The sequence below is a fragment of the Paralichthys olivaceus genome, chromosome 17, assembly GCF_024713975.1.
Source record: "Paralichthys olivaceus isolate ysfri-2021 chromosome 17, ASM2471397v2, whole genome shotgun sequence".
Taxonomy (NCBI): Eukaryota; Metazoa; Chordata; class Actinopteri; order Pleuronectiformes; family Paralichthyidae; genus Paralichthys; species Paralichthys olivaceus.
Genome location: NC_091109.1, coordinates 7,959,554 through 7,985,591, shown reverse-complemented (window position 1 = coordinate 7,985,591; position 26,038 = coordinate 7,959,554). Strand labels below are relative to the sequence as shown.

Sequence of the window (26,038 nt, the reverse complement as noted above, 5' to 3'; positions counted from 1 at the left end):
AACGTGGCGTTAATAGTTATTTTACATTAAAATGATGGCACATGTGGACATTGACAAGTTACATTGTGTTTGCAAGGGCCATTTTGTATACTTGTTAAGCTAGGCAGATATCAAGATGTATCATTATGATCGTCTTGCAATATATCAATTATCACAGAATCGCTGCATCGTGATATTATAAAGTGATACAGATTCCTGGGAGGTTATGAAAGTTTGTAGGATACATCAACTAGTATGCAGATGAATTCTTCTCCTCTGGTTTTCATCGCCTCTGTCCAGCACCTCGTGGTTTTGAGCACTTTCTGAGAATAAGGAATTAACATGTTTACACGTTTTGTAGCATATAAGTGCAACAAGGCAGCTATGTTTTGGTTCCAAACAGAAATACGCAACATCCGGCAGGTGAGGTTTCCTGGTCAGCCCCCTCTCATTGGCTGTTTGCAGCTTTCTGCTCTCAATTTTGAAACATAAATATCAAACAAATCTGTGAGTTTCCCATTCCAGTTGGTGACATTAAGATTAAGTCTGTAAACTCACGTTACAGGATTGTTTGGCCGACATAACACAGTTCTCACACAGATATTTTGACTTGTAGGGAAAACCACAGGTATTAATTAGCTCAGGCTCTACACTCAATGTGACAGTGTGTCAGCACTAAAATTAAAACCCTGAAACTGAAACAGCAAAATGGAATTATTAATTTTATTACTGCACTTCTCCTACTGTGTCAAAATGTCTTCCATGATAAAAAACACTTGTGTGTTAAGGTAGATCAGCAAAAGAACCTCCTTCTCTTAACTCTCAACTTAGGCTGCATGTCAAGGCTTTTTAAATATTTCATCAATGTCATTTCATGTGAAGGGGAAAAGGCACGCTTTTGATAGTGTTCCTTAGAAGAGGAGCCACCCACTCAAACAGACTGAAGAAAGTGGCCTCTTCAACACGCAATACCTGGGACCTGGCATAGGAGAAATAAGAATATTCAACCACTCGCCTGACATTTTGAAGTGGTCACTACATTTTTCAGCAGACACTTAAGATTTTAGCATTTGTTCTGTAGTTTTCTGTGAAATAGTACATCATCATTAAGTGGTTGCTGCAAACTGCTGGCCAGGCAGTCAAACAGATTAGATACGGAAAAGGAAAGTTCTTCTCTCAAATGTCCAAGCAAGGTGTGTTCAGCCTGAATAGAGCAGGTGTGAAGGCCTGTCAGGTCACGGTGTGAGCATGGGTCAGAGGTGTCCATCCGGCTAAATCCCACTCATGGTGTGAGAAACCCCTGAGGTTGTACATGCACGAATGTGTGGAGCAAAAGTAGATTTTTCAGTTGTCAGCCGAGAGGGACAACTAAGCAGACCAGATGCCTTAATTTAATATAAACAAATATTTAACTTAATGGATTGGATTAATTAATTGGGTGAAGTGATTTCTGCCCTTTAAGTTTTTAAGCTTACTTGCATTGCTGTTTGTATCTCTAACCCCCTTGACCAACATCCCTGCGTTTAACAAAATCAATAGACTTATTAGATTGTGCATTTGTTTAACTAAAATTAAATTCACAAACAAATATTCAACATATCTTTTTAGGATCTCAGTCTGACCATTAGTCTGAAGATGAAAACCAGAGGAAATGCTTAATGTGACCCCCAAACCTGTGAGATGAACCGGTGTTCTCTAGCCAAAGGAATGTCAGAAAGCTGGAATACATGTTCCACCCGGAGATCTGCAGTTAAGACGACAAAAAGCACAGCTATGGGAAATTGATCTGTGGTGATATAATGACAGAGTTACCTTGGGATGGAGGGAAGTCTGTAAAATACAAGGCGATCTTCGACTCATATTGGGAATGAGTAGGGATCGTAATATACCAGTCGCAAGCTTTCCCTCGGGCACAGGCTGAGCAGGCTGCCACCAATGCTCAAGTGTCGCTCTCCCACAAAAACTCTTCTGAAGCAGGGAGAGAGTGGGATTGTTTCCAGGGTTATAAAGAAAACAGTTATTGACCCACATCCAGGACCTGTGAGCTAACAGCACCTGGGACAAAAAGACAGTTACAACTGTACATCTGTATCCAGCTTAGATCTCCCAGATCTCTTCCACTACCAGACAGGAAGAAGGTGTCCTGGGCTTGTTTTATTGTACCGCTGAGCTCTCTTGGCTCTCTTGGCTCTCATGGCTCGTTACAACATGAAACAAGAATTAAGGTGCAAAACAAACCAAACAACCTTCAAGATCGGTCAAAAACATCAACATCCCAGCGATGATGAAAATTGATTAAAAGTATTCAATATCGTTTTAAAAATTTTGTTCAATATTCGGGTCTTATTTTTCACTGTGAGGTTAGAAATATAAGTAAGGGGCTGTGCAATAAACCATCAGATTTTAAAAAGTAGGGGTTCATAAGATCAGGCCCTTTCTGGTATCAAGAGCTTTTAATGGTTTATTTACTTTCTGTATGGTAAAAGGCAAAAAGCTGAATTGGGGACCATCATGCATGGAAACCTCAGGGTAGGAAGTCACAGGTGCAGGGCAAGAGGGGTCACTTGAAGAGCCACAAGTGCTTGTTGAAACAATTCAGTCTAGGCTATCCGTTTTTTGTCATGAATGTCAACAGAATCCTTGATAATACGTGTGGGTAAGGTTTAAGAGATATTACTCACAGAAAGTGAGTGAGTTTAGGTAATTTAAACTGTCTATAATAGTTGTTGAATTTCCTAAACAAATTAAGGTTGAGCCTAAATAGCAGACATCTTTGAAAGAATAAGTTCTCTGCCATGCTGTCAAAAACAGCAGTTTGAAATCTTCATTTCTCCCCCAGGCCTGAGCCAAGTGAAATGACAGGCCATCATACCTTCTCAGTTCAAGAGGAAGCCTGACTACAGAATGTGCTACAATTAAATGGGTCCCCCGAGCTACAAAAGCCACCTCTAAGCTGAGGATCCCATTACATTGTACCCTGCTGCACATAACACGTCTTTTCAATAGCAGCTCAACTGGGCCTGCTGACAATAGCCTTAGAGGAATATTGGGGTGGTGGAGGATTGTGACATTTGATTGCCAATGTTTTGGTATGAGGATTATCTCTGCAGCAGCCAATGTACAGTGAGCCAACTTTGCAGTTTTCTGAACACAGCACCTGCCTGGATACTAATCACAAAGGGTTTGCACTCTCTACAATCTCTGGCTTCCTCAGAAAACAAACGGTGCACCATCGTTTTACGCAGAGGCTCAAAATCACATTTTTGCTGGATAAACATTAAGTTTTCCTTTTACTAATGCAGATGATTGCGTCTTATCAGAAACATTCAATTTAGTTTCATATGCTGAATGCAGTCGTATTTGTTTTGTTTTATATGTCAGTTCATTAAGTATTGTGTCAGACAGCTCGGTTCCTCAATATCAGTAAATGCAAAACAGCAATTTGGATTGCCATAATGGATATTTTGTCCATATATTAATAATTCAGACTTGAGCAAAGACGTACCTCCTAACTTGACTTGTTTCATTGAAGAGAAATGCAACAGTCAGGCCAGATGGTGCAATATGGTTTTTGTTGGAGTTGCTCAGGAGCTAAACTCTGGTGACTCATCTCCACTCAGGAGGGGATTTGAGCCAGACACAGAAGTGGTGTTTGTCAGTGAGAGTGAAATAACAGTATGCAGGCCATCTTGCGAGCATCTTTTATTTACCAACACCACCCTGTCTTGCCTGCAGTCTGTCTGCTGGTTAGCTGATTGACTGATAGACTTTACTGGATGTTAGATTTGCAGGCTGTCTGCATCCTTACTGGCCTGTCTATGTGGGAGCTGGAAGGCTCGCATGATGCTAATGGTTCAGTTGCCATCACTGTCTGATTAGCTCTCTCAATGACATTAACATAAAAACTGCTTGAATCTGTAAAACACTCAAGACAGTAAGTGCACATACACCAGTGAGTGTATAGATAGTGGGAGATTTGGATCTTTTATCAAATGTTAAAGTAAAGAGCTCAGATCAGATCACGTAAGAGACTTCAGTATGAAATCTCACTTTCAATCAGTTCATTATTTTGTCTTTTGCTGAAGTCGGGGTTGTTGTATTGACACAATCCTGTCCCTATGTCTGTGATTTATCTCTCTCCCTGTTTGTTCTGAGAAAGGAAAGATACACATGATTTAAAACTATTCCAATAAATGTTACAGAAGTAGTCCTATGTCACCCACTTTTTTATATTGCAACTTTTTTGCTCAGAATGTGCAGTAAGAGTAAAACGATGCAAGGGAAGAAAACGCATGGTGTCTGTCTCAACCTTCAATTACCACAGAACTATGGCTTCAAATTCAAAACTATTTTTAACTAACCTGAGTGTGAAGTTGTGTTTCAGAGCAACAGAGCTTCCCCTCTTCCTCCAAATTAGATTCACTCTTGAACTACGAACAATGACTTTAAAGGCTAATTAGTTTAATGAGGTTTCTAGAACTGTTGTGACCTCAGACCTGCAGCGTCTCTGTCATAATCTACAGGCAGTCAAGAGAGTGGAAGCGTGAGTTCATCCCCATAATAAACTTTAGAAGCACCCATTTAAATGTCTCACAGGTTCCAACAGTGCCTGGAGCTCAGTGGCGGGCTCCAGCAACTAGTTTTATTTTAGTTTGCTGTGTTATTTTGTGGTGCTTCTGGTTGTTTGATTGTCATTGGGCTGTGCAACACCAGACATGTGGTCAACAAAGCCTTTGTTTTGGTTTGAGGTGTTGGTGGTTGGTGTAAAGGTGTCACAGTGAATATCCAGTATATAACCGTGAAAACATCAGTGCCTACAGTGCTTCATATTCACCAAACAGAAAAGGCCGATCAATCCATGCAGGACTGATTCGATTTTTTTATAGTTGATGAGGTGGTTGATGATGTAGGTGGAGACATTACAGAATTATTGTGACTAATCTCTTTGAAATGACCTGAGTTAGAGACACGCACCTAGAGTCATTAAAATCTTCACAAGTGGGGCATCACATTTTTATATAGGGTCCGTATTTGTGAGGTGACATACTGGCTGTGACAGAGGTGTGATTGTGCTTGCGTGTGTTTAAAGTGTCGACATAGGGTACATGTATAAAGCTTTGGTTTCATAATTGTCTACTCTCTATTCAGTCAGAATAAAAGAGGTGATTTTCCTTGTTTTCTGTCATTTAGAAAACAGCAATGTGAGGAAATAGCTCCTGCATCAGACTGCTTTGGTTTGTTTATTTATGTAGAAATGACAATGTATGGTCATCTGCTCCACTCACAGCTCATTCTCTGCAATGCTTGAATAATCTCATTGCCATTATATGTACACTTACCAACGGGAAAGGTTTAGTATGGACTTGTGTGCCAGGTTGAGTCTGCGGCTTGACTGAGGGGCTGCATAACAGGCTGTTTGAGATAAGTATTGTCAATATAATACATTTTTGTGGAGTGTGAATCATGCAAAGCTATTCTAGTGGATTCCCAGAATAAAAATATAGAGCTCCAGATGAGTAAGTTAGTCTAAAGAAGAAAGTATTACACTGTTGGCCTCCTCTCAGACAAAATAGCACCCTCCCTTCACCTTTATGCATTGAATGTCAAATGATCAGTTCCTATTTACAATGTAGCCATGATGTAGAGGCAATTTTCATTCCTTTGATATTGAAGAAAACATGAACAAACTCAAAGCTGTGTAATTGTAAGGAACAATATATTTCCTACAGTTTCTAATCATCGTTTTTGACATTTCTTTGCAATTCACACCAGAGATGATAATTGAAGTGTTATTCACACAGAATAACACTTCACACACACAAAATAATGAAAACTGATACCTGTCCGTTTTCAAGTTTACAGATTCTTTTGAGTAACGACTGCAAAGGAAAAGAAAAACCAGATGCCTGATGAATTTAAAGTACCTTAATTTCCTCCACGTCAGCCGTTTGACTGTGTTGATGTCTGCACCAAATCAGCAGGAAAAACAATATGTCACACAGCACAAACTAACGCGCTGTCACAGTTTGGAGTCACCAGGTCATTGCATGTGTCTGTTAGTCTTATTAGTTGTATTTACAGTTTGGAAAACTGATTTTAAGGGTTTCAAGTTTCAAATTCAGTTCCAATGAGAAATGTGTTTTGAAAACTAAGAGAGTTGAACATTTGTATTCCATTTTTCGTTCGCAACTTCAGTGCTAACTTAGATTGACCTTAGCAGTTGCTTTAAGAATGTGATGATCTTCTAACACAAGTAATACTATATGTAAGAAATAGACCATATAAGAGATGCAGTCTTTAAAGAAGTCCTGCTTCTTCAAATCCAAGTGTAATTGATTACATTACATTACATAATCTGACGTAGATGCCAGATGGCAGCACAGGTCTCATCCCTTCTAGAGTAAATATTTTGAGATAACTATACAGCTTCACAAGTGGATCGACATTTATTGACCCATTTTTACCATGCTCTTTTTTCTGCGTAATTGTTGTTTTAAAACTACTGGCTAGACAATAAGTTTCCCTCTTTGTGTGTGTTAAATTAGCAATGCCGGTGCCAGACCAGCCTGCAGAGCAGGAGAAGGGGGCCATGGTTCCCCCTGTGATGCCAGCGTCCAACGGCGACAGATCTGAGCCGGAGACGACCTCTTCCATCCTCGCCTCTGTCAAAGAGCAGGTAAGAACTCTCCCATGTACACATGTCAACCCTGTGTGGTGTTTACTTTGACGAGAAAGGCACATTCTTGCTCTTGGTTGCTTCTCTCTCTCTCCTGCTCTTCTCATCTTCTCCCCTCTAATAGCACTTGAACAGCTTTGCTGCGAGGGGGATCAGGAGGTTGTCACTGTTGTTCAGGGAAAGAGCTGCTGCGCTGTTTTAAAGTGTTTAAAAGAAACCAAAGATTGATTGGTGCCAAGGGAATGCAAGAGTGTAATGGTTGGAAATGATGGAGATTACAGGGTGAGAGCTGTAGCCAAGAAGGCATAATTGAAACAGTCATTAAAATCAAGGCAATTACTTGATGGGGAGTGTGGGAAGGTAGCTGCAGCCGTGCAGGAGGACAAACTGCGGGACCTGACGCTGCCTCGTTTCATGGTTAGCATGAAGAAAGGGAAAGAGGGTGTGGTGATGGAAGGGGCAAACGTGATGATGCAAGTCAGGGGCGGGTGAGGAGGAAGATGGATGAAGGGCAATAATAACTTTCATGTTTTTGTCCATTCAGTCCAACAAGTATACAGTAAAATAATGACTCCAGAGTCAAATGTTCAGTTCTCTGTCCTCCTGAAAAACTCTAATTACATTTGGTGATTTGTGTTTCGCCTTGGACTTGGACCTTTTATGTAACGCAGGGCAATGCAATTTAGCTCATCAGCAAAAGCAATACAGAAAAAGGTTAATCAAGTTTGCCTATTTACATTGATGCTGAAGCTCTTTATCATTTAATACTGTGACATATTTCATTTAACCTTATTGAATGAAGGACAAGCGCTGATGGCAATTTTAGCTTTAGCCCTTGTAAATTTAGCCCTTGGGTTTTTTTATTCTTTCCACTAGAGAACCGCTCAGTGCTCTCACGTTACTGAACCAGTGAAGCAAACTGGGTTTAGTCAGGTCTGAGCACTGGAGCACATTTGTACGGTGGCTGAGATGTCTCACGTAAGCGCATTTACAGAAAACACAAATGCAAAAACCACAACACGAATGCAAAAATGACAACGCAACTACACATGCACCACAACGGAAACACAATCAAAACGGAAGTGTTGACAATGAAACAAGCCGAGTTACTTAGTGCAAGTCAGTGAATCATCATCTGTGAAAACCTCATCAAAATAGCCGCAACTTAAAATTTGATGCAAACAAACAACTCCATTTTGTTTTGTTTCCCCTTGTGAGGTTTTTGATGTTGTGTTTTCGTTAATGCAATTGTGTTAAACATATAGATTTGAACCCACAGCTCCATCCTCATGTTGGGGGAGCAAAAACATGTACAGTACATAAATTACCCAGAAGGAAATAAATCATAGACTGCAGCCATTGTTTAAGTCTTCTGCAGAGATCAGCTCTAAAAATCTCCTGAGGAAAAAGATATTTGAAATTTTTCAATAATTCACTTGCTCGGTCGTAAACAGGTAACAGGAATCCATTTGCAGTCAGACTTTAAACTCATGGGTTTTATGATACAATAACCTCAATCAGGGATGACTGCGAGAATGTATTTTTCCCCATCAGAAAAAACCCAGAACTGATGTAGTCAAATCCATGCAGCTTTACTGATGTAACATTAATTCAACATGGTAGGTTTTAAAATAACAACCACCACTGTTTACATTACTCTTTTGCTGTGGGTGTTTTCATCCTTCTCCTTCAGCCTTCAACATTTTTGCATACTGTTTAAAGAAATGTACTAGGCAGTCTGTTCTCCTTCTTTTTCTCTGAGGCACATTAGGTATCAAGAGGAATAAACCTGAATCTGCTGTTACAGAGCACCTCCATATCTGGAACTGGAGAAATAAATAAGATGTATTCTTGAGCACAGGATTTGTCCTCCAGGTGCTCCATTGCAGCTTATCTGTAGCAGAAGACAGAAGCTGCACTGGATACTCTGCAGTATTCACATGCTACTGTATCAGAAACACTAATTTGAAATTGACCGGATCAGATTAGACGGTCAGACAAGCTGCAATTTCTCCACAAAGAGTATTTGTACCAAAATACGTTTATCACATTGATTTTGTTTCCGAACTTTACTCTAAAATCAATAGTTGCAAAGATGAATGCACTTGATGTAATCATTCGTCTGTTTGTGGTCCTACAACTGGAGTTGTAGCTCAGGTTGTGTGTTTGTGATATACTTACCTACAGTAGGTCAGTTTGCACAACACCATCATATTTCATAACATTTATACACCAGACGCCCATTGATGTCTGCAGATAACGGATGGTGTGGTTTTATGTGATAGCTGAAGTCCACTGTCAGACCTGGCGATCGTTTCCAGAACGAAACACAATTACAAAAAGGAAGTAGTCTTTAATGTCACTCAGGTTTATTACGCAGTGTTTTAAGATTTTGAGATCACTTTTTGAATTATCGGGTATATTGAACGAGAACATAAAGCAAGAGTGGCCATGTGCTAAGTAAGCTGTGACGACATTGTTTCCCAAATGCTTCGTTTTAAGAGAAAACACAGATACGCAGTTTTTGAAAATCTGAACTAAAAATGTCAGTCTTAGTGACTTAAAACGTTTTGCAAATTTTCCACATGAGCCTGAACAGGGTTTAAAAAGCTTTAAAAGTGTTGTGTTAGATTAACCGTGCAGCAGTGTCTGAAAGCTGGTGTAACATGTTCAGCTGCCACAGAAGAAATGAATTAACGATGAGAGAAAACCAATTTGATTCATATTTTTAACTACAGGAATAAACCAGGGGGGGAAACATCTGTCAAACATCGAACAATTACAGTTGTCACAGATGATGAGCAAAAACGACAGCCTTAAAATTGTCAACTGTCAGAAAAAATGATTCAGAGCGAGGAATCGATTCGCTACCGCAACTCAGTCTGCTGACTAGTGGCCACTGGGAAAGTGAGCTGTCTGCACACGTCCGACGGAACAAAGATCTTGGTGAGCCGCCAGAGGTTGTTACATGCTGTGGGAGGATTAGAGGATTTCAGTTCAACTCCATTCACCTGTTTCCTCAACGTTATTCTGTCTGGTTATAAATATTTAAATGATAATGATCCATATCCGGCTCTTTCATGTGTAAGAAATATTAAGTATACCTAATATATTCGCGTGTTTGCTTCACATCAGAGTTTGAATTGATTAAAGCTTCAAAATTCCTGTTTGCATTGTGATGAGTCATTCTCTACGTGCGTAAGTGTCTGGCTCCTTTTTAGCCGATTAGAAGATTAGAACTCATTGTCATCACCAGCTGTTTCAGGGTCACTGTCAGAGAGGTAGTTGTGGCCATCGCTGATGTCGTGCTGCTGAATTACACCACGTTCATCCCACTTTGAGTTTGTTGTATGCAAGTGTAAAGTGTCCATAAACCACTTGAGTTATCAAGGGTTCACAACTATTGGCGGCTTTCAGAATTGCATATTTGAAAGGAACAAGGTCTCTCTCAGAGCTGAGAAGATAATGTATTTATCCTCCAAACTGCCAGTCGTTCTCTAGGCTTCTTTTCTTTGCTGGAGTTACAAGTTCACTTCATTGCCTTTCAAGTGAGGTGAAAACTTTCCTGCTGCTGAGATGCTCGACTACCACTCTGATTATTGACTGGCCTATTCCTGACACTTTTATACTCTTCCACAAGTTTCTTTTTGCGTTGTTATGTGTAGGTGTCTGTGTGTTGATCACAACTTAATCCAAGAGTAAGTGTGTGTGTCGGCTGTGTTTGTGTGTATCCCAGAAGGCTTCTCTGCCTAACTGTTCGTCTCTGCCTCTCCGATTATCTCCCCTCTATCGATACCCTGTCTGCTGCTGGGGTTGACAGCTGTGTTTTGGAGCAGGTATGAATTAATTCTGTCTCAGAGGCAGGAGGATAGTGGAGAAATGATGCCTCTCATACACCTATGAATATAAAAAAAGCCTCCTAAGGACATTTTCTGGTTTTTAATACAGGTTTGAAATTTTGTTATAAGTTTGTGTGAACCTTAACACACACACTTTATAAAATAAAGTCCATATAAACATTGACTTTATTTTATAATCATAGGGTTTCCCTATCACAATATTGAGTAAACCCTGCTTTTGGCACGCATGGTGCATACTTCTTTGGGCTGTGACAGTGTTGAAATGAAACTGTCATACCACCTTGAAGTTAGAACTTTGACGGCACTGTGGATGTGCTGGTTTAAAGAAAACAGAAAAGGCTGGTTCTTGGCTGAGAATTTACTTTGGTGCATGTGTGTGTGTTCTCAGTGTCCTGAGTGTCCTGTCTCTTTGACTGTGCCAGTGTGAGAACAGATTATTTAGCTTGGGGCCATACATGTCCTGTGTGTGTGTTTGTGTAACTGGACCAATTGCACATACTGTACGGTCATGTGTGCATTTAGTATGGCTGTGTATGGGCTTGTTTTTTTAGATCAAAAGAAATCACTCAGCAGCTCTGAGCAAATCGCTTAACTCCGCCAGGAAAGAATGGGAAACATGGAAGCTTTTTACACCCACTAGCAGACACACACACACACACACACACATAGAGATATCTGATTACGCTGTCATGCCAAACCTGTCGTACTGCAGTGAAGCAGCTGCCTTTTCAGTCATTCATTCAGTAGAGCACCGTGTTGTATGTGCTATCTAGTCTGACAGTGCAATTCTGCAGCCCTCAAAACACAAGTCACTCAAAAATGAGAGGTGTAGTTTTAATGTAAGCTGCCAAGGTGATGATTTGAGTCAGAGGTGTGTCCCAACAGCAGTATCCCCTTGCCATTTACTCTGTGAGAGAGCGTCTGAGGGACACCAGGGCAGAGAAGGGTGTTGCTCAGCTGCCTCACCCCGGCTCAGAAGTGTTCTGGCAAGGGAAAAGTCCTTAGTCGGTCCCACGTGTGTGCGTGTGCGCGTGTGCTGGAGTTTGTGTCTGCCAGTGGTGCTACCGTGTTCCATTTAGTCAACATCACCCAGCCAGCACCCCCACTGCACTGTCACCATCATCATAACTGGCAGCTGGCAGGCTACATGCTACTGCAGCTGTCATCCTTTGGGCCAAAGAGAGAGAAAACAAGAAGAGGGCGAGAGAAGGGATTCAAAATAAAAATGTGTGAGAAACAGAGAAAGACAGGGGGTATTGTGCAAAGGGCACAGGTAGAAGGTGCTGGAATTTGTAGTTCTGTATTGCTCAGTAGATAAATTAAATGAGAAAGAAGGGAATTAAAACGAGTAAGAGCGCATGAAGAGAGGGAAAATAGAAACAGAGCTTTCTTTCCAGTGGCAACCATCCAGCACTCTGAGACAACTACCGAACCAGACTCGCCAATTACTGGTTGAAGGTCAATCAGTGAAAGTGGAATCACAGAACAATGCTGTTTGTACACTCTCTGCGGCAGAGATAAATAATCAAGTACAAACGCTCTCAAACTGCTGAAAAGCTCATGAAAAAAAGAGGATAAGCAACCACAAAACAGAAACTTTTCCCTCACAGCTGATAAAGAATACGGTTGTACTTGGCTTAGAGCCCTGTGTGATGCACCATGGGAATTACGCCGCCATCAGAGCCTCCTTTCTCAGCCCACATTGGAATCATAGACTGCATATAAAGATGGATTAAGTGTCTCCACCTGCTCCAGAAATGAAACCGAAACATTCTGGATATGAAGGCTGCCCTCTTGTGCAGATGATGTAATTTGTAGCCACAGTGTGCAGTAGCATTCAGGTGCTGATACATGTGCTCAACCAATTGTCTGTCACCATCTTTATGTCACGAAATAACACATTAAAACCAAATTTACCAGAAGTGCTGTATCTTTGGATTTCATTTATTTGATGTTTAGTTTGACTTTTTACTTTGACTGATGCCGCTAACATGGAATAGACAGGGTTTATGACCTTATCTGCAGCCAACCACCAGGGGGTGATTAAGATGCTTAAGCTTCACTTTCAGGGAACCATGTCATCAATCTTTATATGCAGTCTGTGGTTGGTGGTCCTTCCCCTTCCGCTACAAAGCTCAGGGGAGAACTGTCCATTGGTTCACAGTCCTTGACGTTGCACCATCTGCTTACTTATAGTGCATTAAATGTTGCCATAATTGTCTATGTGAACACATTTATGCACTTAAAAAGGCGTTTAAATATGGAAATATGCGACTTGAGACAGCATATGTTCGGCCTGGAGCCGTAGCAGTACGTCGATAGCAACTGCAATAAACTGGGTCAAAAGTCTGCAGCCTGCCAAGGTTTCACCCATCATTCTCCAACAAGGCCAGCCTCGCTATTAATGTGTTCATTTGTTATGTGTCCACCTTCCCCGCCCAGAATTATATCTGGTCATTTCTGAACGATGCAGAATCCTGTAGAACCAGGAAGAACAATGATATTGTTAGACAGGAAGTCTAATGAGGCATGAAATCAATATGTACAATCCTGCCTCACCCGGAGCATGCTGGGTAATGGAGTGTCAGGAGTGCTTTGGAGCTGTTTTAATCACAAGGACCTTGGAATATCCACTCGTAAACAAGCTGGGTACTGCCAAAATACTGCAACCCCCCGAGATGCGTGTGTGTTTGTGTGTTTCTGTGATTACCTTTCACATAATTAGAGTAAAGTGTGTCCATGCGGCCGTACCTGCATGAAATAAAAACAGAGCAATGTGAATTAATGCATGAATTGAGTGTAAGTTGGACTGTGAGACCCACATCATGAGTGTGTGATCATGGCACCGCTGGAAGGATCACAATGAACTCCTTTGTGCTCCTTCATCCCCTCTGCTTATTCCTTCTCTTCCACCTGCTCTCCGTTTCATTAGCCTTTAACACGGCGACAGAGCCCCATACTGATCCTGCATGTGAAGTAAGAGCTCTTCCTGCTAATCACTTAGCCTACACCCTCTTCCATCCCCAACACAGGCCCACTTCCATCTGCATGCTAATGCTGCCTGAGCCCCGAATACAGCCCCGACTCACACTAACCCGCATGCTGATGAACTTGTTAGCAAAATCTTGAATGCTAATATTGCAACAGCCCGAGGGCTAATGTGTATCCTGAATGCTAATAATGTATTGAATTGGAATAGCAGCAGGTAGCACTGTAACTTTAATGTTAATGGCAACATTTTACAGATAGCCTTTCTCAACTCCCATTCCTTGAGTAATTATGATCTGTTGGATACCTGCCAGCAGGAGGACATAACTTTTCTCAGGTTGACTAGTGAATAGTAAGATGGACTTAAATTTTGTTTTACTGTTACAAAAAAAGGACAAATTTTCTGCTAGTATCACGTTACCTTTTCTACCTGAGTAAAAGTAAGTAAGCTGGTTTTAAATATTTAAAGTATTATAGGAATTTCTAGGGTGTTGTCTATTCTACAATATTAACTGTGCCTACTGTATATTTTATTTAATACAAGATTAATACAGACAGTCACATTAAAGAAGAATGCTGCAGATGATGCTACTGAAAACATTAACATGTTAAGAATCCATTTTAGGGGTTTCTGTGGTGAAAGTATTACCCACTCTGGTAGGATCAATAGCCCAATTCCCCTCTCGTTATTGACTACTTTAAAACTATGAAAGCAATGTGGAGATGTAGCACAATGCCTTGTAAAAATATAAAGTAGAAATGACAGGTATTTGCTGTGATGTAAAAGAGAAAATGGGCCCCCCTAAAATCTACTTGAGTCAATTACAGATACATGGAAAATGCACTCAACTACAGCTACAAAGTAAAAGTACTTTGTTACATCCCACCACCGACACTCATGATAATGTTGAGTTGAGTTAGTAACCCAGGGCTACCAACAAGAAAAAACTACATGGTGAGAGAATAGCATTGATTAATTGAACGCATCTGTCAGGGCCCTTTCTTCACAGGCAGAGCTAAGCGTTTGGGTCAGGCACCTGGGGAGATATTCCTGTTGGAGAGAAGTGGAGAAACGTTGTTGCTAAATCCAACAGTTGCTCCATCATCCTCAGTCCCTCGTGACACAAAACCACCGCAGACACGGAGGATGCTGTTGAGTGGGTGTTTGAAGGGTACCTTTTCCCACACAAACTCCACACTGCTTCCACTTTTCCAGCCCCATTGTTTTCATCCATTTGTGTGGGTTACTACTTCAATGGCTGTCTCTCTCGCTCTGCTTTTAAAATTGCACTGTATGATGTTATTTATATCCACTGAACAATATGGCTTCTTTTTTACAACAGCCAGGAATCATCATAACTTTAGTGTGTGTACTTTAATTCAAAGGTTGACTTTTTCTTTACACTCTGTGCCTCTTCATCTGGTCCTGCAGTCTTGCTGACATGATTAGAAAACATGAGATGTCCCAGTGTGGTTAAGCTTTATCCCTGTTTGAGAGGAAATAGACCTTTCATTCTCCTTGAGTCTCTATTGATCTGAAAATGAGAAAATGGAAAGATTACTCTGTGATGGAAAGAGCCATTTAAGAGCTGGGGAGTCAAAGAGCTCTGAAAATGCCCAAGTATTTATCAGTTCACGGACATTTTTAATCTTATTTATCCAGGGGAATGCTCGCTGATTGTGCAAGCACTTTTGAATGGTGAGCCACTGGATAGTTACTCTTTTCCAAAGTAGGAACTGGATCATTCAAAGCCGGCAGTTAAAACTGAGAAGTTTGCAAATGCTGCTCCCCCAATTTTAGTTTGACAACTCTGGGGCTGTGTTTTAGTCTTGATGGGCAGAAACGGAGATGTTTGGAAACGATGACGCAGACACTTACAGCCGCTTGCTGACTGGGTCTTTTCGGTCACAACATAGCTTTCACTGATTCGCCAGGCTCCCATCACATGACCCTCTTCCAGAAGAAAACAGACACAACATGGGTAATCAATAACATTGTGTTGACCCTGTTGTCCAACATCTGTTCGGCAGTTAATTTCTGCATTTTACAATGATACAACTTCTTACATGCATACTCGAACAATCTGTTTACAGCGGCATGCACATGCCAAGTGCCAAGTGTTGAAGTGTGTTTTCAGGTGTGTTAGTATGGATGGGGATTCAAACTTTGTGTTGACAGAGATTTTTGTAGTGTGAAAACACTGTTTTCAAATGAAAACATAGTAGTATAGATGTAACCTGTATTTTATAATCCACTTCGCATTAGTCAATTGCCATCTCGTATAGTTAGGGAAACGGCAGGACTGTGTCATTTTTGCAGTCAGATTGTTCTCACAGTTACCACAGTAACTGGTGAACAAGGAATGGAAGTTACATAATATCCACAATTACCTTCAACCTTGCTATTTGTCACAATATGTCTAGATGGAACAGTGTAGCTTATATTGTAATCAGGTGTATTATTGTTTTTGCCCCACTTTCCAAGTAGTATTTACACTTGTATGTCCATGTATAGTTATTATCACTACATAGAATGTGAAATGCTGGACTTGACAAGAGGGCAAGAGGTGCCTGGATGCACCTTTTGGTTTATTGTCCATATCAAGTAGAAACCATCTTATTAGGTAAGCAGCCATTCAGGCTGTTGTTTAGGTCTAATGAAGGACCTGGTTTGTGGGTCATGTCCTTCAGTGAAATCCAGCCAATGAATTAGGACACACTCACTCGTGGGAACTCTAAAGCACAAATAGTCCACTGTTGGACACTGAGCAGCTCCACTGGGTTAGATGGAGATCAAGTGTGTTGCTTCAGGCCATTTCTGTGATAATTGTTAAGGGAGCATATAGAGTGTTACTCATTTGCTTTCCCCCATCAAACATTGTTTTTCTAACCCTTCGATGACTACTGTGCTGCTGTCAGACTGACTGCATTTACTCGATCATACCCCCCTTTGTCTTTGGAGGCAATCTCTGTTTATTCTGACAAAATCATCTATGACTTACAAACATGACAACATAACGTACAGAATGCAAACTTTACACATCGATAATAGTGGCAAACATTAGCTGTCCATTCTTTATTGGGAGGTTTCACCAGTGTGATTTCTGAGGACTCTTAAAATTTTGGACCTTCCAAGAAAGTTTAACGTTATATTTCGAACACTCATTCTTACTTTTAAAAAGGCAGACATTTGAAGAGGGTGGTATTGACTATAGTTTTGAGTGTATCTCTCGCAGTAGCAGATCTGTATTATAGGCATGCCCATAATTCTAGCTTTATGTCCCCAACATAGGATCTATGGCTTTGTGCTTATATGCAACATTACATCTCCATATCCTGCTCCTACGAAGTTTATTTTTGACTTTAGTTATCTCCATCGTCACATTCAGTGCAATATGTCACAGCCCCTATACTGCACAGCGCAGCACGAATGCTCAGCTCACAGCTTCGTGCGGCTCCATAGCCTTTTCCCCTAGGCATTCAAAATAGATAAATTATGATCACACTCCTCTGCAGTTGTCTGGCCGCCAGGGTTGACATATACACTGTAAAGAGACTGGCTAATGAAGAATGGCTCTGTCATTGGAGTTGTCTTGGAAATAAGGGGGATTGCTCCATCTCTCTTTCTCCCTCCCTCACTCCCTTTGCTGTTGTTGTCACACTCTTTCTTCCTTTTAGCCCCTTATTGCTCCATCGCCCCTCCACTCATCATTCATTCCCTGCGTTTCACTCTGTCACTGGATTCTGTCTGCATGGAATAAATGAGATTTTGGTGTTGCAAATGCATCACACCCCCATTCGCCCACCCCACCGCTCCACCCATAGTGCTTTGCGGCAGCTGGAGATGTGCATCTAACCATCTCTAATGAGTTTGCTCGTGTTCGACGCTGTTGTTTTTGCTGTTTACGGTGAAGTGATTCGCGGTTGCCATAGAGATTGTCTCTGCTAAATGTGCCCGTCATTAGTTTGTGCTTAAAACTATCAGAGCCGGTGGCTTGGAGGCGGGCAGGCAAATGAAATGTGATTAATATCATTTGATATCAATTCTCCATTATCATCAGCAGAAACTCAGCTTGTCTGTTAGTATACAGATAGTTTTTTTATTTTTGAAGTACATTCAATGTCTAATATTTTTGTATTCCTCTCCTCTGTGAGTAATCAACTGAGTTTTGACAAGCCGTTTCATCATGATGGAATTTCCTTTAAAACTGTTTTTCTGGACCTTAAATATTTTAGTGGTGGTGGGGGGTAAAAACTCATTTGCTATTTTTCCCACCACTTTGGGGTAGAAATGTCATATTGTCAGTGGGATATGCCCATGGTAGCAGCAGTGTGGCCTACATATAAATGTCAGTAGAGATGTTCTAAAAAAGATTGTGCTTTACTGTCTCTTTCACTCATTTTCTGTCTTCTTCCCTTCTTCTTTCTCTTCGCCTCATCTCTCCATCCCGACTCTCTTCTTTCCACAACCCCTCACTATCTCTATTTGTTTCTTCTCCTTATCTCTCTCCTGTTGTCCACCCTCTATTTTTCCTCACACATTCTATTTCATCCAGTATTCTTTCACTTTCCTTTTCTCTCAATTATCGTCCTATTTTCCCTGATTATTCCCCCTCTAGCTGATCCTCACCATTGTATACCCATCTTTCAATTTTAAGCCTCTCTACTTTAATCTCTTGTTCCATTATCTATTTCTGTCTCTGTCTCTCAATACTCTTCCCTTGTTGCGTCCATCTCCCTTAAGTCTCTGTCATACAACTCTCCGTGTCACTAACTTGTCTGTCATCTCTCCTTCTTTTAGCCTTTTCTCTAAATTTAATCTCATTTCAATTTCATTAGCTTTACATGCTTAACTATTCCCCATTATCTGATGTATTTCTAAAAAATGTCTTGACTTGCTATCACGCAAGCTTGTACACACTCACACACACACACACACACACACACACACTTCTATCCTCTTCTTTCCCACTTAATTCCTTCTTCCTATTCTTCCTTCATCTGTCTCCATAAACAATCATCAGTCTCTTTCTCTGTTGTTATCTGTCTCCCAGTCTCTCCACGTACCACAGTGCTGTCATTTTATATCTTCCCATGTTGCTGTGCAATCCCTCCCTCGGGCGGCCCAGCTCAGATCAACTTTGCCCTTTCACCTCCGTTACGATATGGGGTGCAGAGGCTAACCCAACCTTTCTGTCAGGGCAGATTGATTCCTTCACCTTTTGCAGCTCTTGATCAGGGTCTGTGTGCATCTGTAATCTGCTTCTGAAAGGTGAGGCATTCACGCCGCACCAGCCTGCCTCGGCCCTCCCAGATAGATGGCTTGGGACCGGGTCTGTCAACGTGGCATTAAACATTTAAAAACTCAGTCTGAATATTACTTGAAGCACAGCAATGGAGCCAGCAGTCTGGAAGTCTGGAAATCCACAGAGGGAAGTAGACGAGAACAAGAGAGAGATACCGTCAGAAGACTGATAAAGAGAGAGAAAGAAGGGAAATCTCTTCTTGTCATTTTCTGGTAGGCCACCCACACATTCCAAACAGGTGGGACCCCATATTGCGGTAATACTTTCATTTCTGTTTCAATAACTTCAGAAGAAAAGAGTGAAATGTGTCAGTAACAAAATACTTCCAGGTGGTACTTGTTGCTTTAATGTCCCCTGCGTTTTCATGGATAAAGACCAAAATCTGTCCTTAAATGAATAGTGTGCAGTGTAATAATCTTACTTTAATCTAATTGGCCAATAGGCTCAATCCAGTTGACAGAAATGTGCCAATGTGCAGCTTTGCCAATGCTGAGGCAGAGACGCTTGATAACTCTGCCAGAGTCGATCACAGCACAGCTACGTTGGAAAGAAATTAGTCATGTGGAGTAAAAAGAGATCTGCTCAACCAAGTCACACTGGGACTGTTAATGTCTGTGGCAGTCATTGGTCGTGATGATTTCTTCTTTGCTAAGGGGGCTTTCACTTTTACTTTGTTTGATCCAAACCTTCTGACTTTATAGTTTGAACCAAAATAACAGGTGTGAAAGGTGCCTCAGACGGACTAAAAGATGTGGTCTCTGTCCGCATCAAACTGAACCAAAGCGCACAGTTTTCTCCTCAGATGATATAATGTCCCAATGAATCGGATGTACGTGTGTCATGCAAAATTCTTAAGCGCGCTCTTTGAGTTCCAACATGTAACCTAAACTAACAGGATCACATGTAAACAATGTAACAAAGACATGAACCTTGGTTTGGATCATGGTTTCGACTTTAAGGTGTGAAAACGTAGAACAGAAGTTTGTCCTCAACTAGTTGGCTTTCAACATGTGTCCACAGCTGTGATATCCATATAACTGCTCCTTGAGGACGAGTAGCTTTTGAATTTGTTAATCTGCCGTCACTGCTGCACAGGACTGCTGATTACAACAAGCTGTTAGAACTACAGCTGTACTATCACGCAGCTGTCTCTCAGGTCAAACATTTTCAAGCATTTTCTCACATTTTGTCACCACTCTGCAAATGAGTTTTTTCCCTTTTTAGTCGGATCGCATATTTTGCTGATGAACCAGTTGCAATTAGAGGTCTGTCACCAATCAGTGCATGATAATTAACTGCAACCTAGACATTTGTGCATTGAAACACTCAATTAGGCCTCCATCAGAGGGTGGAGAAATCAAAGGCTGACGCGCCCCCTGACCACACCGTGTGTGCCGTATGCACATAACTACGAGATGAAAAAAAGTGTAAGACTTGAGTTGGACTTACAGGACTGTACCACCTGAGCTCAGAGTCCCCCCCCCCCACGACAAGGCCATACTGTCATCGCCAAAAATAAAGACATGGTCTTACGGCGTTTATTTTGCAAATTACAGACAGTGAATGCTGGAGGAGCAATTAAAGGTGCTCAGCCGCAGATACAAAAGTGAAGGCCCTTATGAGAATAAAAGCAGGAGATAACAAAATAAGTTTGAAGAAAACTATAGAGAGGAATAGAATGTAGGAGGCCATGAGAGAGTTGAGAGAGGGACATGGTAGAGCATGTTGTGATAACTCTGATGTAAGGAGAGATGGCAGGGTGAGGTAGATTGGATAAAGAAGGAGAGAATGAACAGCTGAGGAGGGGGAAACAGGAGAAGAATGACAGCGTGTGACTCAGAGACAGAAACAGAGATGGGGCTGAGGTGCAGACTGAGTGTTTGCCCCGTGGGCCCGGCTGGCCAAAGGTAAAGCCAGCACATAGCGTGTCACTCTACATTTTATCAACAACATACCAAGTTATTTCTGGAGGACGGGAGCTTCAACTCCAGTGACCTGGGCCAAGGTTGTTTTTTTTTATTTCTGTAGCATGTACGTGTGTGTAAGTCAAGTGTGAATGATGCACTCAGCTACCAACAGTATTCTGCTAAAACACATATGTGCCTCCCTGATGGCCTTTTGACATTTCCTTCAGTCCACAGTGGCGGGGATTTTCCATGAGCATTCCATATGTGTATTTTATACTGTCGTCTTTATGTGTCTGTGTGAGAGATAAAGAAAGTATGCTGTGTGTCATCTTCTTCTTTTTCCCTTGCTGTTGCACCCTAATGAAGCCTTTTACATTTCGTGCACTCTCCTGGGAGTCTGGACTAATGCCCAGGCCACACTGGATGTGCGAGTGGTGTGTGTGTGTAACGGAACGTCTTGCTTTTCATTTCGGCACCGATGTTATCAGGTGAGAGCGGCCCCACGGCCCGCGTGGGCCGCTTTCCTTATTCTCATCTCATCTATATTCTCTCCATACCGTGTGTGGTTCACAGCAAAATAGAGGATGAGAATGATTTTTCACCACAGTTTCAATGTCTACATCTGTCGTATATGTCACAAACATTTAAGCACTCCAGCATTTCTGTTGACTGAGTCATTTCATTTTAACAAGGTGTTCATTGTGAAATGTTTGCAGGACCAGAAGATGCACTGCTTCATAGCTCATCCTGGCATTTAATCAGGCCTGCGTTTATTAGAGGAAATACAGCAGACATCCTAGAAAGGTCAATCAATCAATCAATCAATCAAATTGTATTTGTATAGCCCATATTCATTAAATCACAATTTGTCTCACAGGGCATCCTCTGCTCTTTACCCTCAACAAAACTACCCAAAAAACACTACAGAGACCTCAGAGAGAGCCACATGTGAGGGATCGCTCTCCCAGGATGGACAGAAGTAAAATAGATACTGTGCGTAACTGAGAACATCAACAAAATAACAGTATTTACAATGTGGATTAGAGGAAACAGTTTGTAACATAGTAGATAAGTGTGTCAATGTTTAAAGTATTTATACATAGGGAAATGTTTGATAGAAATGAAGGGAATAGGAATGACAAATGAATTGAGGAGTTATTGAGTATGTGAGTAAAGTAGCAGCTCCACAGCAGATCAGCGACGCAGCCATCTTCACTGCACCTGCACCCAGTGTGGCCCAGGAATAATGAGGCCTCCTACTTTTATGGCTCGTGCACACTCCTGAGAGTCCTGGCCAACATGCCAGTTTACAACAAATTACACAGGAATAGATGCCCACACGTTTCACTCTGTCTCTCCCTCAAAATCAAATTGAGTTTAGTGAAATACAGCATTGTCACAGCAAACTGCCCTGAAGCAGTATCAACAGGGAAAAAAGTACCTTCTAAAGTATTCAAAACAAAAATTGTAAAAACCACAGTACAACAATATCCAAAAGCAAATGTCTGTTCATTGTGTAAAAGCTGCCATGGCTGGAGGCTTTATGTGTTTCGCTTGTCCGCCCACCCATCCTCATGCTTGTGAATGCGATATCTCAGCAACTCCCTGGGGAAGTTTTTTCAAATATGGCAGAAATATTCACTTGGACTTGAGGATGAACTCATTATATTTTGGTGGTCAAAGTTCAAGGTCATTTTGACCTTACATTATATCTGTTTGGCCATGTGCACACACTATGCCAGGAAAGTCTGTAGGAAATTTCATCACATTTGTTTTTTTAATATCTCATACATGTGTGCTTTGCAGCTCCACTGTGGCAACTAGGTCGTCCATATCAAAACTTGCCAGTGCAACACAGTCACTGTCGGAAGGTGGTCTTATTAAAGCTGCTTGTTGGAATGCCAAACTCAACAGAAGAGCATTAGCTTTGTCCAATTGCATTTGTCCTTGCAGCTCGCCTTGTGCCATCTTTTTCATCAACAAAAACGAATCACATTTCTCATGTCCATTTCTTTTTTGGAAGCACAACATTCTGCATCTGTTTTTCTTGACAGTGGCCATGATGCATTTCAGCAATGGCAGCAGCAGCTACACCCTTGTCTGCGTTTACCCGGACAGGGACACAGCCAGAATGGATCACCCTGAAAAACTATTTTATGTTGTTTTCTTTCGTAACATTTTTGGAGGTGATTAGTTTATCTTTCATTTATCCTTAGACTAACCTTTACCTTAACCTCTGACCAAATTAAGCTTTTTTGCTGTTGGGGACATAGCTTTTGTCTCTCCTGAAATGTATGGTCTTAGGCTGCAATTTGGGACAGAAACACACACACACACAGACACATACACACTGTCTACAAGGCTTAGGCCCATTGTTTACATATGGATAATCCCCAACACAGACTCTAGGAGGAACTGTAGCTCCTCTACTGCGCCAAAGCTACATCTGGAATCAAACATACTTACCTTCGCCAAGGAGGTTATGTTTTTTGGTTTTTTTTAACACCCGTCTGCCTGCCTGATTTGTCAGCGGGATTAGGAAAAAATAAACAATGTGATGCCAGGGTTGTTAAATGTGTGGATCCAGTTAAAGGGGTATTTCAAGAGTTTTTCATCATCATCGTTTTCCTTATGAAAGTGAACTTGACAACAATTTCAAGTTCTTAGGAGATAATCTATGAATAGTTTTGTCATTAAGTCATACATATATGTGTTGTTGACTTTTTACAATTCCTTACTTAATTTAATTGACATATTATAAGTGAGGATTGTTTGGATTGTTATTGTTAAACCCAGTAAACAGTGGTAGCTTAGAATTGAAAATACAACAGGGGAACAGTTGGGTGGGATTTTCCGGTGACGAGGGAGAAGGACACAGGTTGAAATGAAGATTGAATGTGTGAAACAGTTTCATGATCCTCTTCCTTCTATCATGGATGGAAGGAAATGAGGGTAGTCAGAAGGAAAGGTGGCAGGAAGGAACTCAAGACTTAGGTGTGACTAAAGTGGAAGGGGTAAACGGTGAATGACAGGAAAGGATGGAAGAAAAGTAAAGGTGGGAAAAATTCAGAACACACAGAGAAAAGTTTGGAGCTACTGTATAAATCGTGAAAGACAAATACTTTGGTTGGAATTACAGTTTTTGTTTTGGTTGCATTTATCATAGAAATGTACATTTTGCATCTGCACATTTCACATTGCACTTTGCAAGACAAATTTAGCTTCTGTCAAATGGTGACAATCAGTATTATGAAGAAATATTAATGGCAAATAGAATATGACACTTTGAGGCAGAATAAATACAAGGACAAACTGCAGGCCGTGGCACCAGGTGGAAACTTGCCATAAATCAGAGTTGGTGAGGGTGTCTGACAGATCAGTGCTCATGTGTGACATACATTTGCATGGCGACGCAGATGGATGCTTTGGAGGATTGGGGGGGGGGGTGTCAGAGAATGAATGGATAAGAGACGAAAACAAGTAAGGAATCGAAGGAATTAGGACAAACAGAAAATACACACTTACAGCATGTCAAAGGATTGTAAATGAATTTCACCTGGCCAATTACTCCTCTGTATAACCTGCAAACACACACACACACACACGTACATGCTTGCACTCGCGTATGTCTCCAGCCATAATCGTCTTCTCTCATGTCGTCTCCCATTAGGAAGCTAATGCTACATACTAAAGTGAGTTTGGGGGTAATCACATCATCCAGCTCCTTAAACACTTGCTCTCTGTATAAGTTATATATATTATATAACACACACACATATATATATATATATATATATCTTGGCATGTGTATTGTAAAAAGCCTAAGCAAATGCAGTGTTGAATTTGATGTTTTTTTGGACGCGCCATACGGTCAATATTAATATACTTTGAATAAACAGGCCACCAGCGCTCTGTAGCAGCAGCAGCTGGGACTCATTAGCTGTGTCTAGATTCAGGGGCTGCATCCTTCAGGGGACGGCATCTACACGGCATGAAGGAGGCGATCGTAGACGGCGAAGGCTGAAACGAAATGAGACAATCTACAGAGTTTCCGTGATCTGCGTCACCAGCTTGTCCTGCCCTTATTGCTGTCGCCAAGCAACAGAGCTGCAGATGGACACGCCAAGATAGTTGTAATTCCCATTGGTCGAGATGAAGCATGACAACGTAAAACATCGGGCGTCTCGTTACTTGGTGGCGCCATTACCTCTTTGAAAAACGATTTGTCACTGAAGTGCAATAAATTCTGGGGTCCGCCCAAGAAAGATCAACCGGTTGCAACATTGTGTTGCAGACAAGAGGGACATTCACAAACAACGGCAATGCCAACTGATTCCCCAGTTTACTGAGTCGAGCTTCACCGAACATTGAACAAACGGCTGAACAGCTCTTTGTTCAGCAGCGGTGGCGCAGCTTCAGGTTTCTACAGACTGAGTCGTTGAGCGTTCGGTCTGTACTCGCCGCAGCTCAATCACTGCAGGTCACTTTTACATTTTCAGAAAGAAAGCTGTAACCAGCATCTCACCACAGGTCAAGTCAGCAGCCCATTACAGCCCAGCACAGTACCTCTTTTTTTTAGAGTGGTGTAGACTGAACCTGCTCATACTGATGAGTGTCAAAGTGCTGCAGAGGAATAATTGCGTGGCGCTGTTATTTAAGCCAACAGCTTAAATAGTGTTTTGCTTTTCTCACATTTACTGCACTGCCATCACTGTGTGCATCTGAATGTTCCCAAACAAGACAGTAAATGTAACTTTTTAATCACTTAAGTAAACAAAACCACAGGCGAGAGACGGTAATAATGGAAACACTTTCTTGTTTAGCGAGTTATTATAATTGTAGCCTAGAAGAACAGACAGTTTTGTCTTCTAAAATAACTTGTACACAGCAAGCGGGAGTTATAATGTCTCCTCGAATGTGGAATTATTTCAAGAAGGGACATTAGTTGCTCATTCAGCACAGTCACAGATCAGGGTACAAGTCTCCGTGATTCACAAACTTCCGCTATGTTTTATTCTTTTCAGTCCAATTAACCCATCACTCCGTTTGGGTAATCTGCGTTTATTTGCAAAGCAATAACCGGAACTGAGCAAAACCGTATTATTTCATTGCCGTTTGTTTACTTTATTTGTTTATTCTGTTGCAGCTGCAGCATTCAGTAAGGTCATTTACTGGCTCTTGAATGTTAGATTGCATTTATAATGCTTTAGAAAAAAGATGTTTGAAAAGAAGAGTAAGAAATGAAGGGAAAAATATCCTTAGAGCCTCACACCTACAGTGTCCATCTATCGACACTTTACATACCCTATGTGTGTATTCATG

The 26,038-nt window shown here is 41.3% G+C and overlaps 1 protein-coding gene across 2 annotated transcripts in view; it reads left to right on the top strand.

The window, feature by feature from the left end:
- The window catches only part of ctnnd2a (catenin (cadherin-associated protein), delta 2a), a 282,204-nt gene that overhangs the window by 86,433 nt on the left and 169,733 nt on the right, over nucleotides 1–26,038 (top strand). For both annotated transcript variants that reach the window (XM_069512837.1, XM_020087845.2), the window contains one exon: nucleotides 6,525–6,655. In XM_069512837.1, the coding sequence (XP_069368938.1) occupies nucleotides 6,527–6,655 (129 nt within the window). In that variant the 5' untranslated portion in view covers nucleotides 6,525–6,526. The remainder of the gene's footprint in view (nucleotides 1–6,524; nucleotides 6,656–26,038) is intronic.